Source organism: Coregonus clupeaformis, chromosome 15, assembly GCF_020615455.1.
Source record: "Coregonus clupeaformis isolate EN_2021a chromosome 15, ASM2061545v1, whole genome shotgun sequence".
Classification (NCBI taxonomy): Eukaryota; Metazoa; Chordata; class Actinopteri; order Salmoniformes; family Salmonidae; genus Coregonus; species Coregonus clupeaformis.
In genome coordinates this window covers 5941031-5955952 of record NC_059206.1, presented here as the reverse complement: position 1 = coordinate 5955952, position 14922 = coordinate 5941031, and the positions used below count along the sequence as shown (strand labels likewise).

Sequence of the window (14922 nt, the reverse complement as noted above, 5' to 3'; positions counted from 1 at the left end):
GGCATTGAGAAATAGATGTGGAGCTGAGTGCCTTGTGCATTTCAATCATTAACCCCTACCCCAATGGGCTCTGGGCCAAGAAAGAGCCTTTATTAAAAAGGTAGAGCTAAACCTGGGAGTTGTGCTCAGAGATTTGAGTATTGCATCTTGTACAGTCAATGTTGACTCACAGTTATGAACTTTGGGTGAGGAGTTTATGAGTGGGTCTGGGCCAGCTGAATCTATGAGGACTGACTCACAGGGGTGTGCGCGCGCTTGTGTGCATGAACATGACTGTAGGGGTGTGTGTGTACGGTTCTGAGAGTTTCCAGCAATATCTGAACTACTGACCTTTGGGGGACGTGTTAGGTGAAAGAATAACCCTTCGTTAACTGAGTGTAACTCCTTATGTTAACCTAAACGCCTATTACATCAGGTTTATAGAGTAGACTACCCAAATACTTGCCCTCTGAATTAGACAGGTGCGGGGGGCTGCCTTAATCGACATCCATATGGGATGTCATCAATACCTCACCTTTTATAACGGCACTGAGCCTTTTTCTAAAATGTTTTATGAGATTGGAAAACACGTTTGGAAGGATCTTCGACCAGGGTTTCCCAAACTCGATCCTGCTTAATTAAATTTGTGGTCAATTAAGCATTTCTTTGTGGATTTTGATGTGTGCTTGGGGAAGATCATGCTGGAAGATCAATTTGCTGCCAAGTTTAAGCCTCCTGGCAGAGGCAACCAGGTTTTTGGCTAAAATGTCCTGGGAAATGTTCATGATGCCGTTGACCTTAACAAGGGCCCCAGGACCAGTGAATATAGTGCAAAATAGTGGATCTTCCAGCAAGACAATAACCCCAAGCACCAATAAAAATCCACAAAAATAAGCTTAAATTGACCACAAAAATCAACATTTTGCAATGGCCATCTCAGTCTCTTGACTTGAACCCCATTGAAAACCTGTGGTTTGAATTGAAGAGGGCAGTCCATAAATGTAGACGAAGGATATCAAGGATCTGGAAAGATTCTTTATGGAAGAATGGTGTAAGATCCCTCCCAATGTGTTCTCCAATCTCATAAAACATTTTAGAAAAAGGCTCAGTGCCGTTATCCTCGCAAGGTGAGGTATTGAAAACAGGGGTGCCAATAATTTTGACTCCCATCTTAAAAAACAAAACAAACCTTACTTGTTAAGCAAAATATATTTTGAGCATACAATATAGCTCAGTATTTGTATTATTTATTTGACACAGTATTTCTTGCTCATCTTTATTAAGGGTGCCAATAATTTTGGACCAGACTGTATTTTTAGAGCATACGGTTTTATACCATATTGAACAGTCTGTTGTTGGCAGCAAAAAGGTGGGAAAGAGTGGATTATAGTGCCAAGTGGAAGTTGACTGCCATAAACTAAATCAGGTGACAGCAATTTGAGTATAATATTACAGTGGGGGAAAAAAGTATTTAGTCAGCCACCAATTGTGCAAGTTCTCCCACTTAAAAAGATGAGAGAGGCCTGTAATTTTCATCATAGGTACACGTCAACTATGACAGACAAAATGAGAAAACAATATCCAGAAAATCACATTGTAGGATTTTTTATGAATTTATTTGCAAATTATGGTGGAAAATAAGTATTTGGTCAATAACAAAAGGTTCTCAATACTTTGTTATATACCCTTTGTTGGCAATGACACAGGTCAAACGTTTTCTGTAAGTCTTCACAAGGTTTTCACACACTGTTGCTGGTATTTTGGCCCATTCCTCCATGCAGATCTCCTCTAGAGCAGTGATGTTTTGGGGCTGTCGCTGGGCAACACAGACTTTCAACTCCCTCCAAAGATTTTCTATGGGGTTGAGATCTGGAGACTGGCTAGGCTACTCCAGGACCTTGAAATGCTTCTTACAAAGCCACTCCTTCGTTGCTCGGGCGGTGTGTTTGGGATCATTGTCATGCTGAAAGACCCAGCCACGTTTCATCTTCAATGCCCCTGCTGATGGAAGGAGGTTTTCACTCAAAATCTCACGATACATGGCCCCATTCATTCTTTCCTTTACACGGATCAGTCGTCTGGTCCTTTGCAGAAAAAACAGCCCCAAAGCATGATGTTTCCACCCCCATGCTTCACAGTAGGTATGGTGTTCATTGGATGCAACTCAGCATTCTTTGTCCTCCAAACACGACGAGTTGAGTTTTTACCAAAAAGTTATATTTTGGTTTCATCTGACCATATGACATTCTCCCAATCCTCTTCTGGATCATCCAAATTTACTCTAGCAAACTTCAGACGGGCCTGGACATGTACTGGCTTAAGCAGGGGGACACGTCTGGCACTGCAGGATTTGAGTCCCTGGCAGCGTAGTGTGTTACTGATGGTAGGCTTTGTTACTTTGGTCCCAACTCTCTGCAGGTCATTCACTAGGCCCCCCCGTGTGGTTCTGGGATTTTTGCTCACCGTTCTTGTGATCATTTTGACCCCACGGGGTGAGATCTTTGCGTGGAGCCCCAGATCGAGGGAGATTATCAGTGGTCTTGTATGTCTTCCATTTCCTAATAATTGCTCCCACAGTTGATTTCTTCAAACCAAGCTGCTTACCTATTGCAGATTCAGTCTTCCCAGCCTGGTGCAGGTCTACAATTTTGTTTCTGGTGTCCTTTGACAGCTTTTTGGTCTTGGCCATAGTGGAGTTTGGAGTGTGACTGTTTGAGGTTGTGGACAGGTGTCTTTTTATACTGATAACAAGTTCAAACAGGTGCCATTAATACAGGTAACAAGTGGAGGACATAGGAGCCTCTTAAATAAGAAGTTACAGGTCTGTGAGAGCCAGAAATCTTGCTTGTTTGTAGGTGACCAAATACTTATTTTCCACCATAATTTGCAAATAAATTCATTAAAAATCCTACAATGTGATTTTCTGGATTTTTTTCTCAATTTGTCTGTCATAGTTGACGTGTACCTATGATGAAAATTACAGGCCTCTCTCATCTTTTTAAGTGGGAGAACTTGCACAATTGGTGGCTGACTAAATACTTTTTTCCCCCACTGTATATAGAGATACTTTGAGAATAGGAGAGGGCAAATAAAAAAATTCAAATAACCAGGGTCGGTCAGTGGACCCAGGAAACTAAGCTAATATGGGTGTTCGCTAACTCAGACGGATGACCATGAGCAATCCTTTTAACAATGGTTTGTTTGCCCTCGAAAAGAAGGAGACACCTTTGACTGAACATCAGATAAACTCAACCATGTGCACTAGTTGGCTATTTCTGCAAGCCGAAGCCTAAAAACAGACCGGGAGCAATTTACAAAAGTTTAGGCAGTTGAGGGTAAAACTGGACAGATGCTCACCAGTTTGTTTATAAAATAGTGGGTTTTCCAGATAATAGTCAAATTATTGAGGAAGTACAGAATTTTTGGGCGATAACAGAAATGAGTTCAAAGTCCAGTCTGTTATGAACTATTGCGCCATTTTCTTACACATCCCTCAGAATACATTTAAGTTATTTTGACAAGAAGCAAATATCAACCAATGCACTAGCCTACATTCTAATAATTTTTGACGTCACTAATCCGGTTTCTTAGATTTTCTAGACACTTTGTTCCACAGGAAGCATCTGAGCCCCCTTTGAAGGATACCTGCCAAACCACTGACCTAACCTTGATTAAATTAATAATCTAAAGAACCAGTTTAGACTCAGAGTCAAGAGTAGTCTAGCATCGGCTCCCAGGCTTCACTCACATACAGAAGGTGAGGTCAAAGCCTGTGGCAGAGGCTAAATGAAGTCTGACTACATAGCCACTGGATAGAGTTGGAAAGAACATGAATTAATGACAAACTCATGGTTATTAAAAATACTTTGTTGGAATAAATCATTAAGGCCATATTTGACCCCTATGAAAGACCAAATTACCAAATAAGGACAGTGCATGAAGCACAATAAAAGAGGGGGTTCAAAGGACAATGCATTGCTGACAAATGTTCAGCAGAATGTCAGATGATATATAACAAGAAAGAGTTAATTAAAATTCGTATGAATTTACAATAATTTCTAAGTTATTACTCAGAGGCAGAGAGCCTGTCTACAGACTGGCCACCCACACAATCATTCAAAAGGCGCATTCGACAGCTGTCGGGCTGTCTGCCAGTGTTGCCATATGAATGAAAGCGCTGAATGAAAGCGCTGAATGAAATAGCAAAATGCAAACCGGAATGCATACAAGTGCTATGGCTATGATCATAAAAACAGAATTATACAGTTATAAAAAGATTCCAGATTTAAAAACAGCACATATACCTTCCGCCAGTTTCGATATGTAGAAAATTCCTGAGATGGAAGAAATAAGCTCAATTTGAAGAGAGACTTGAGTTCAGCTGGTAGTCCATTTGATTCAAAATACTCAAATTCAGTCTGTTCTGAGTTTGGAACGGGCACGTACAGGCACACGCACAGCATGTTTCTCTTAGGTAAGTGTAAAATACAAATAAATAAATAAGTTATATAGAAAAAATGAGTCTGCCCGCTCTGTAGTGCAAAGCTAAAATGCTGGTAGGCAGAAGACACATATGGGATAAAAGGACTCAAAAAGGTCCCTCCCACACAGAGGCCGGTAGGACCAAGGAGCAATCTCATTGGATGCCACAACATCCCACCCTCTTACTATCTTTACACCACAGGCTGTCAATATTTCAAGAGCACTAATCAAGACAGCATTCCGAAGAAGGAGCCCACCCCCCCTTTCAGCCCCCAACAAATGGCCCCTTCATGAAAAAAATTACTTGTGCACTTGAATGAAACGAAGGAACCAGAGGTGAACTTTCCAGAAAACCTTTTAAAGCCCCTCTTTCTTTCAGTCAAAATGCTTCTTATTTGTAATTAATTACAATGGCTTAAATACACAAGCCATATTCTACCGTGCTGGAACGTCACCATTTGTGGCAATAATATTAATCTTCCTCTTTCTTATACAGAGGAAATCATGAGATCATCAGCATTACAAGGAGTCAGATCTTGGGACCCAAACTGTGGGTAACTGTTGATCAACACCTTTAACTGGGGTATTACAGAGAAGTGTTTTTTTTTTTTTTTTTTTTTTGGGGGTAGATCAGCTCAATATTGCAGATAGATTGTAACTTCTATCAATGTAATTGTCTGCATCACTTCCAATCCCCCATGTTTTTATATATATATATATATATATACTCCCCTTTATTACTTTTCAACCCCGCCATCCTTTCCCTACTTGGGGTAAATTAGTGAACAACAATGCCCAGGCCTCTACTTCCAGCCTATACTTACTATCTACACCTTATGGACACAGTCAATTTGACAATAATTCTATTTTATTTGTTGTTGTTGTTTTTTGCTCCTGAACTTCTTCTACTCTCAACCTCTCCGATCATTTTCATGATGTCCATCCGGTTTGCTTCTATATGCCATATCTTTCTAACTGTGCTCTTTCCCAAAAGCTCCCAACATACAACCTATATACTTATTATGGACACAGTATGCTTACATTATTAGTTATCTTGTTATTATTTGTTGTTATTTGTTATTAGTCCCCTCCTTCAACTCCATTCAATACCTCCCATCTATCTCTTAACACCATCCATATAGGATTTATTTTTGCCATATATATTTCAACCGTACTGTGATGTTTTACAAAAGTTCTGAACCTTTCTATTCTCATTGCTTCTACAGATTGTGAATTAAAAATAAACATTTTTGCTAAAAGTATTATTATATTATTGATCGATTGACTATGACTTTTCAGATCACCCAGTAATGCTATCTGCAAGGTTAGCGCCAGGTAAATATTGCAATCCTTTAGCCATTCCTGGACCTGTGTCCAAAAACAAGCTACAAATGGACAGTACCAAAACAAATGATCTAATGATTCTGTCTCTTCACAGCAAAATCTGCAGAGCTGGGAAGATTGTATCCCCCATATAAATAACATTCTATTGGTAGCAAGAATTTTATATAATAATTGAAATTGAAAGATTCTAATTTTTTAATCCGGTGTCGTTTTGCGTGTCAGTTCATAAACACTATGCCATGGGATCGGTACGTCAAAAATCTCTTCCCAACTATTTTGCAATCTATATGGGACGGCTGTCAATCCTTTGGTCCTTAAGTGAAACTGATACTTTTTTATTTATCACAGTTTTCCTTAACCAATTATGTTCTTTAATGCAAGGCCGACAGAAAAGTTCCTTACTTTCTCCCCCTCCCACTTTCCTCTTCCACTTTTGCGGTAAGGCTGCAATTATTTGGTTGTAATTTTGGGTAGAGCAGACATTTCCATATGTTTTTGTTAGCTGCATGTGCGATATAACTCCACCAGTCCTACCGATGATATCATTTACAAAGATTATTTTTTGACAGAATGTTTAAAAAAGGTATAAAGGTTTTTTGTCATTTAGTATATTTGAATTTAACCACAATATTTGTTGCATTATTTGTTCTGTCGTTTCTGGAGGATTAAATTGAAATTGCAACCAACTTTCTATGGCTTGTTTTAGAAATAGTGATATTTGGGAGATTATTTTCTTTTCAAATAACTGAAAATGAGTTGTTGTAATCTGAATAAAGGGAAAAAGGCCTTTCTTGAACATTGGGTGAGAATCTTACTAATTTGCTTGAGAACCAGTTCGGATTTAAGTATAACTTTTGTATGACTGAAGCTTTTAGTGATAGGTCTAATGCTTTAATATTTAATAATTTCTGTCCTCCGAATTCATATTCATTATACAAATAGGGCCTTTTAATTTAGTCTGGCTTGCCGTTCCAAATAAAATGGAATATTTTTTTCTCATATAATTAAAAAAACTGTTCGCTAGGCGTAGGCAAGACCATAAGCAAATATGTAAACTGGGATAATACTAAAGAGTTAATCAGGGTGATTTTTACACAAATTGACAGGTATTTTCCTTTCCATGGTAGTAAGATCTTAGCTATTTTTGCTAACTTTCTATTAAAATGTATTGAAGTGAGATCATTTATTTCCTTTGGGATATGTATTCCGAGTATATCCACATCACCATCAGACCATTTTATTGGTAAACTACATGGTAATGTAAAATTTTTATTTTTTTGTGATCCAATACGTAATATAGTACATTTGTCATAATTTGGTTGTAATCCAGAGAGGTTAGAAAATGTATCTAGATCCTCTATGAGGCTGTGGAGGGATTCTAGTTGTGGATTTAAAAGAAAACATTAATCATCAGCGTACAATGACACCTTTGTTTTTAAGCCCTGGATTTCTAATCCTCTGATATTATTATTGGATCTGATTTTAATAGCTAACATCTCGATGGCCACAATAAATAGATATGCCGATAGTGGACAACCTTGTTTCACTCCTCTTGACAGTTTAAAACTTTCTGAGAAATAGCCATTATTTACTATTTTACACCTAGGGTTACTATACATGATTTTGACCCATTTTATAAGAGATTCTCCAAAATTGAAATGCTCCAGGCATTTATATATAAACCCCAGTCGTACTTTATCAAATGCCTTTTCGAAGTCTGCTATGAATAGCAGGCCTGGTTTCCCATATTTTCTATAGTGTTCTATTGTTTCCAATACTTGCCTTATATTATCTCCAATGTATCTTCCATGTAAAAAACCTGTCTGATTAGAATGGATAATATCCGACAATACCTTTTTAATTCTATGCGCTATACGCTTACAGAGAAGTGTTACCCAACCCATGATATTTAAGCTAGCCGATGTTTGACGTTGATGACCATCTCCTACAGTACAAGGTCATGCACAAAATCTGTGTTTCACTGCAGTGTACTTGTACTTGTGGGGCAACATTGAAACGTCTGTCTAACATCTTCCTAACAAGATGGCTAATACAGTGGATATTAGCCATCTTGTTAGATATGAAAATGGCCCACTGGTTGAGGCCGTCTGATGTGCTCAGGAACTTTGGCAACACACTACCACACCATTAGCATTGATGACATCTTTTATGAGACTGACTGCAGTAGTAGACCATCACAGCTAATACGCTACCACTACGCTATTACGCTACCACTAACCCAAGGAGAACTGCAGTGGGGAGAACAAGTATTTGATACACTGCCGATTTTGCAGGTTTTCCTACTTACAAAGCATGTAGAGGTCTGTAATTTTTATCATAGGTACACTTCAACTGTGAGAGACGGAATCTAAAACAAAAATCCAGAAAATCACATTGTATGATTTTGAAGTAATTAATTTGCATTTTATTGCATGACATAAGTATTTGATCACCTACCAACCAGTAAGAATTCCGGCTCTCACAGACCTGTTAGTCTGTAAGAAGCCCTCCTGTTCTCCACTCATTACCTGTATTAACTGCACCTGTTTGAACTCGTTACCTGTATAAAAGACACCTGTCCACACACTCAATCAAACAGACTCCAACCTCTCCACAATGGCCAAGACCAGAGAGCTGTGTAAGGACATCAGGGATAAAATTGTAGACCTGCACAAGGCTGGGCTGGGCTACAGGACAATAGGCAAGCAGCTTGGTGAGAAGGCAACAACTGTTGGCGCAATTATTAGAAAATGGAAGAAGTTCAAGATGACGGTCAATCACCCTCGGTCTGGGGCTCCATGCAAGATCTGACCTCATGGGGCATCAATGATCATGAGGAAGGGGAGGGATCAGCCCAGAACTGCACGGCAGGACCTGGTCAATGACCTGAAGAGAGCTGGGCCACAGTCTCAAAGAAAACCATTAGTAACACACTACGCCATCATGGATAAAAATCCTGCAGCGCACGCAAGGTTCCCCTGCTCAAGCCAGCGCATGTCCAGGCCCGTCTGAAGTTTGCCAATGACCATCTGGATGATCCAGAGGAGGAATGGGAGAAGGTCATGTGGTCTTTTTGGTCTAAACTCCACTCTCCGTGTTTGGAGGAAGAAGAAGGATGAGTACAACCCCAAGAACACCATCCCAACCGTGAAGCATGGAGGTGGAAACATCATTCTTTGGGGATGCTTTTCTGCAAAGGGGACAGGACGACTGCACCGTATTGAGGGGAGGATGGATGGGGCCATGTATCGCGAGATCTTGGCCAACAACCTCCTTCCCTCAGTAAGAGCATTGAAGATGGGGTCGTGGCTGGGTCTTCCTGCATGACAACGACCCGAAACACACAGCCAGGGCAACTAAGGAGTGGCTCCGTAAGAAGCATCTGAAGGTCCTGGAGTGGCCTAGCCAGTCTCCAGACCTGAACCCAATAGAAAATCTTTGGAGGGGAGCTGAAAGTCCGTATTGCCCAGCGACAGCCCCGAAACCTGAAGGATCTGGAGAAGGTCTGTATGGAGGAGTGGGCCAAAATCCCTGCTGCAGTGTGTGCAAACCTGGTCAAGACCTACAGGAAACGTATTATCTCTGTAATTGCAAACAAAGGTTTCTGTACCAAATATTAAGTTCTGCTTTTCTGATGTATCAAATACTTATGTCATGCAATAAAATGCAAATTAATTACTTAAAAATCATACAATGTGATTTTCTGGATTTTAGATTCCGTCTCTCACAGTTGAAGTGTACCTATGATAAAAATTACAGACCTCTACATGCTTTGTAAGTAGGAAAACCTGCAAAATCGGCAGTGTATCAAATACTTGTTCTCCCCACTGTAGCAGAAGCACAAAGTCTAACCCAAAGTGTAGTCAAGCGGGATTACGTTTGACATTTAGTCATTTAGCAGACGCCCTTATCCAGAGCGACTTACAGGAGCAATTAGGGTTAAGTGCCTTGCTCAAGGGCGCATCGACAGAGTTTTCACCTAGTCGGCTCTGGAATTTCAACCAGCAACCTTTTGGTTACTGGCCCAATGCTCTTAATCACTAGGCTACCTGCCGCCCGAGGGATGAGATTGGTGGATTTATTAAGTTTAGCCTATTTGAATTTAGTAGCTTACTCTTGAAATGTATACAGGTAGGCTTACAAATGGGCCCTTTAAGTAGAAAACTCAAGTAAATAGCAGCATGAAACTTCCCATTCTGAAGAAAGAACATGCCATGTACCCGTAGAATTAGGACTAATGAGAGGTTACCTCCATCCCAGACAGTATTGTGTGTCAGTAATGGAGAACACCATTGACATAACAGTCTGCTCCAATAAAGTGTCCTGTCAACGATAGAGGTGGTGAGAGTTAGGAGTGATTCAATTACAGGCATAGGAGAATGGAGAGTCCCAGAGACAGCAGGATGCCTGACAGCAGCAAGCCTGTAGCACCCACGCACTTGTCCACTGCCTGCTAGAGGAATCACCTGTAAAGCTATCCCACTGAGGGGGTGTGCGGGGCACAGGGGGGCATTTTCAGCCAAGCAACTCTTGGCTGAAGCCAGGTATCTAGCTCTCGGTCTTCCCATTTCACCTGGCCAGCTATTTCTGGGTGAGTCACTCGGCTGGGGTCCAAGGGTGAAGGAGGAATGGCCGCTGACGAAAGGCGTCTTGGTAAAGGGTGAGTGTGTGTGTGTTGTGAGGTCAAATTGGAGGTCAAATCCATGGTTCAAGATAACGTATGCACATCCAGGAGCTGTTACACGTGCATGCAAGGAGAATACCTGTACAGAGTTTAGATGCTGCTAGATCTTTAGATCCTAAAACATAGTAATATCCACTAAACCTAGTCACCCCTTTAGAGTTAGGCTATAATCTACTATAGGCATTTACAAACAAACATCTGAACAGTCTGGTCAATGTCATGACTTTAAGCTGGGCCATTAAGCTGTCAATGATTTATAAGGTAAAACATTTCAGTCCCTTTTACTCTGCTTAGTTATTAAATCCCTAATCTATGGATTTCACATGACTGGGAATACAGATATGCATCTGTTGGTCACAGATACCTTCAAAAAAATAGGTGCGTGGATCAGAAAACCAGTCAGTATCTGGTGTGATCACCATTTACCTCATGCAGCGGAACAGATCTCTTTCGTTGATTAGGCTGTTGATTGTGGCCTGTGGAATGTTGTCCCACTCCTCTTCAATGGCTGTGCGAAGCTGCTGGATATTGGCGGGAACTGGAACACGGTGTTGTACACGTCGATCCAGAGCATCCCAAGCGTGCTCAAATGGGTGATATGTCTAATGAGTATGCAGGCCAATGAAGAACTGGGACATTTTCAGCTTCCACAAACTTTGTGTACAGATCCTTGCAACATGGGGCAGTGCATTATCATTCTGAAACAGGAGGGGATGGCGGCAGATGAATGGCACGACAATGGGCCTCAGGATCTCGTCACGGTATCTCTGTTCATTCAAATTGCCATCGATAAAATGCAATTGGGTTTGTTGTCCATAGCTTATACCTGCCCATACCATAACCCCACCATGTGGCACTCTGTTCACAACATTGACATCAGCAAACTACTCTCACACACACACACACAACACCATACACACCGTCTGCCACAGTTGAAATCTGGGATTCATCCATGAAGAGCACACTTCTCCAGCGTGCCAGTGGCCATCGGAGGTGAGCATTTTCCCACTGAAGTCGGTTACGACGCCGAACTGCAGTCAGGTCAAGAAGCTGGTGAGGACGATGAACACGCAGATGAGCTTCCCTGAGACGGTTTCTGACAGTTTGTGAGGAAATTATTCGGTTGTGCAAACCCACAGTTTCATCAGCTGTCCGGGTGGCTGGTCTCAGACGATCCCGCAGGTGAAGAAGCCAGATGTGGTGGTCCTCGGCTGGCATGGTTACACGTGGTTTGCGGTTGGACGTACTGCCAAATTCTCTAAAACGACGTTGGAGGTAGGGCTGGGCGATATGGCCAAAACACAATAATCGCTGTATTTAAACAAAAATGACGGTATGCCAGTATTTTATGTTTTGGAATAATACGTTCTAAATTAGTTTTATGAGTAGTGCGTGACCCTTGGGTGGCAACACATAAATTCTAAGTGATTTCAATGGGTCTTTCTCCATTCTGATTGTTTTATACTGTTCAATTCAACCAAAAATCATTTATCATTTTCAATTTCTGCACTCATTTGAGATCATTTTTACACTGCTACGTAGGGCTGTACGATATGGGCAAACAATCTAGGCCGTATTTCTTTTAACCAAATGTTGCAATTGCGATTTGACTTGCGATTTACAGCAAAACACTTGGGTGAACTGTTGGAATCACGGAAATAGAATGATTATTCTAATTCTATAGTTAGACTATATAGTGGCCGCTTTGAATAGTGTTGTTTGACATGACAACAAATGAAAATGCCAGGGAGGAGTTATTGTGACAGGGTAAGTGTTTCTTAGGGGACCCTATAATCTTTGGCTACATTGAATGTTCTCTCTTAGCTACTTCATGTAGCTATCATTCATGCTTCGTGTATTTCTTTTGATTTAGAAGATACCATTGCACAAACAACATACTGATTTAGGTATACACCATCAATGGTATTATCTGGCTGTATAGCTAATAAAGTTTGCTCTGACTCTGTACATTTATTAGCTAGCTAGTAAGCCAGCTAACTAGCGATTAGCATTAGCGGCTAACAAGATATAGGCTCAACTTGCTAAGAAAAAACAAACTAGCAAAGTAAACTATAAAAATGGGCGTTACACACGGAGTATCACATTTAACAAACCAAACATTCCGTTATAGAAGGTAAAGTAAAAACTCAAACCGGTCCGTGCATCAATACCAGTATTTAGTCAAATACAGTATACCGCCCAGCCCTAGTTGGAGGCGGCTTATGGTAAAGAAATGAACATTCAATTGTCTGGCAACAGTTCTGGTGGACATTCCTGCAGTCCACATGCCAATTGCACACCCCCATCAAAACTTGAGACATCTGTGGCATTGTGTTGTGTGACAAAACTGCACATTTTAGAGTGACCGTTTATTGTCCCCCAGCACAAGGTGCACCTGTGTAATGATCATGCTGTTTATTCAGCTTCTTGATATGCCACACCTGTCAGGAGAAATGTTCACTAACAGGGATGTAAACAAATTTGTGCACAAAACTTGCGCGAAATAAGCTTTTTGTGCGTATGGAAAATTTCTGGCCTCTTATTTCAGCTCATGAAACATGGGACCAACACTTTACATGTTGCGTTTATATTTTTGTTCAGTGTATTTACAGTAACACAAATGTGATTCACTTGATATAAAGTTAAAGGAATACTAATTCAAAAATGTCATGCTCTGATCCAGTGGAAACGTCATAAAATAGGCCTACCTGACTACATCTTATCAATGCTTGACATGGACTGAAATAGGTTCCGGTACTCATTTTTGGTGCTGGTACTGTTTATATTTAGGTGCAGGATCTCCATAATACTTTTGAGCTAATATTCTATAAGAGAAACAGGAGCTCAAGTAGTAGAACATTTGAGGTGTCGATATTCAGCTCTGGTGAGCTCCTGCCCAAGTCATGCACTGCTTCCTATCCCTTGCGCAAATAGCTACAGCTGTGTCTGTCCCGAGCTCACTGGCGTGGGAAACTGAGGGCCTAGAATATTTTATACAAGTTTGCTAGTGCAAGCTTCAGGCCAGACCCAAGTTAATAGTTGATACAATATTCAAGTTCATTGCAGACAGGCCATGCGAAGCCAATGTGATTTATAGGATTATTTTATTTTTTCAGGATGTTTTCTACCTGCAGGGTGCAATGTTTTTATTTGTTGGCTTTATGTAGGCTATTTTTACATAGTTGGCAATGGCAATAGAAGTTACTGTTTAGGTTTGTATCATTTTAATTTAGATTTGGATAGAATGTTGATTAACCACATGACAATGATTGAGATTGAGACGTTATTATAAATTAAATGAAACTGGTCCAGGAAAATATGCATATGAAAACCATAACTGGCACGCAGATCGGTAAGATAAATCCGCATTCCACATGAGAAAGGTTGCCGACTCCTCGTGTAGCTTATTACCGGCAACTTCAGGAGAGTAACGGCTGAATCTGTGAAAGCCAGCAGGAGCGGGAGGAGAATGGTTGCGTCAGGTTAAGGTTTTTTTCTTCTGGTTATCTTGATCAATGGCGCCCTCGAGTCACTTGTGTCTTATTTCGTCAAACAGTAAGCTTAAAGCATCAGACAAGCTCTATGCATATAGTTTATTTTATTAAAAAAACACATAGGATGTGTCTATAGATGGAAAAATACTTCAACCAATCGGTTGGTTGAAAGAACAGACGACTTTCGGTCAACCAATATTTGTTTGTTTGTTGGGGACATCCCTACCACTAGTTACCACAGCCACAAAGTCAAAGTTGGCTATTGTAAAAATCCATGTAAACAAAAATTAGCTTTTAGGTCTTAAATTTAAGGTTAGGCATAAGGTTAGCAGTGTGGTTAAGGTTAAGGTTAGGTCTATAATCACATTTTAAGAAGATCAATTGTAGAAATAGGCAGGGTTTATGACTTTGTGGCAACTAGTGACGACCCTAGGTATGGGACATTACCCTCATTCGTTAATGCAGTCTTACAGATGTAGGATCTTAATTTGAGCCAGTTTGCTAAAGCAGGAATAACAATACTGCCGCAAAAGGAAATGTTAATTATTATGTGGATTATAATTAATGGACATTTTTGTAGGGGTTGATACATTTTTTGTAAGGGAAAATCAAGTCTGACATTTTTAAGTGGAAATAAACTTCAGAAGCCTTTTTAAACCTCAAATACACTACAAGTTTTACATTTCCTGCATTACAGGAAAGTTCTCCTGCAATAGGGTGATCAAATTAAGATCCTACATCTGTATGTAATGATAAGCACAAAGGAAAAACATGTTGTTTTCTTCTTTCTCCATTGAGCAATATAGGCTCCAGCTCTATGCAATAGACAACTTAGAAAAGGCCATAAACATATAGTTTTATCAGCATATCAGCAATCCCTCTCCAATACAGTTCTGTCATTAGGCATGTCTAAAAAGTTCTCAGATAATCAGTCCAAAT

General features: G+C 40.3%; 1 protein-coding gene across 5 annotated transcripts in view; it reads right to left on the bottom strand.

The window, feature by feature from the left end:
* The window catches only part of slc25a25b (solute carrier family 25 member 25b), a 60446-nt gene that overhangs the window by 23731 nt on the left and 21793 nt on the right, over positions 1–14922 (bottom strand). For 2 of the 5 annotated variants that reach the window (XM_041897611.2, XM_041897612.2), the window contains exon 1: positions 4284–4503. The exons of the other annotated variants lie outside the window; for them this stretch is intronic. In XM_041897611.2, the coding sequence (XP_041753545.1) occupies positions 4284–4442 (159 nt within the window). In that variant the 5' untranslated portion in view covers positions 4443–4503. Of the gene's footprint in view, positions 1–4283; positions 4504–14922 lie in introns of those variants that run through there. 5 annotated transcript variants of the gene reach the window in all.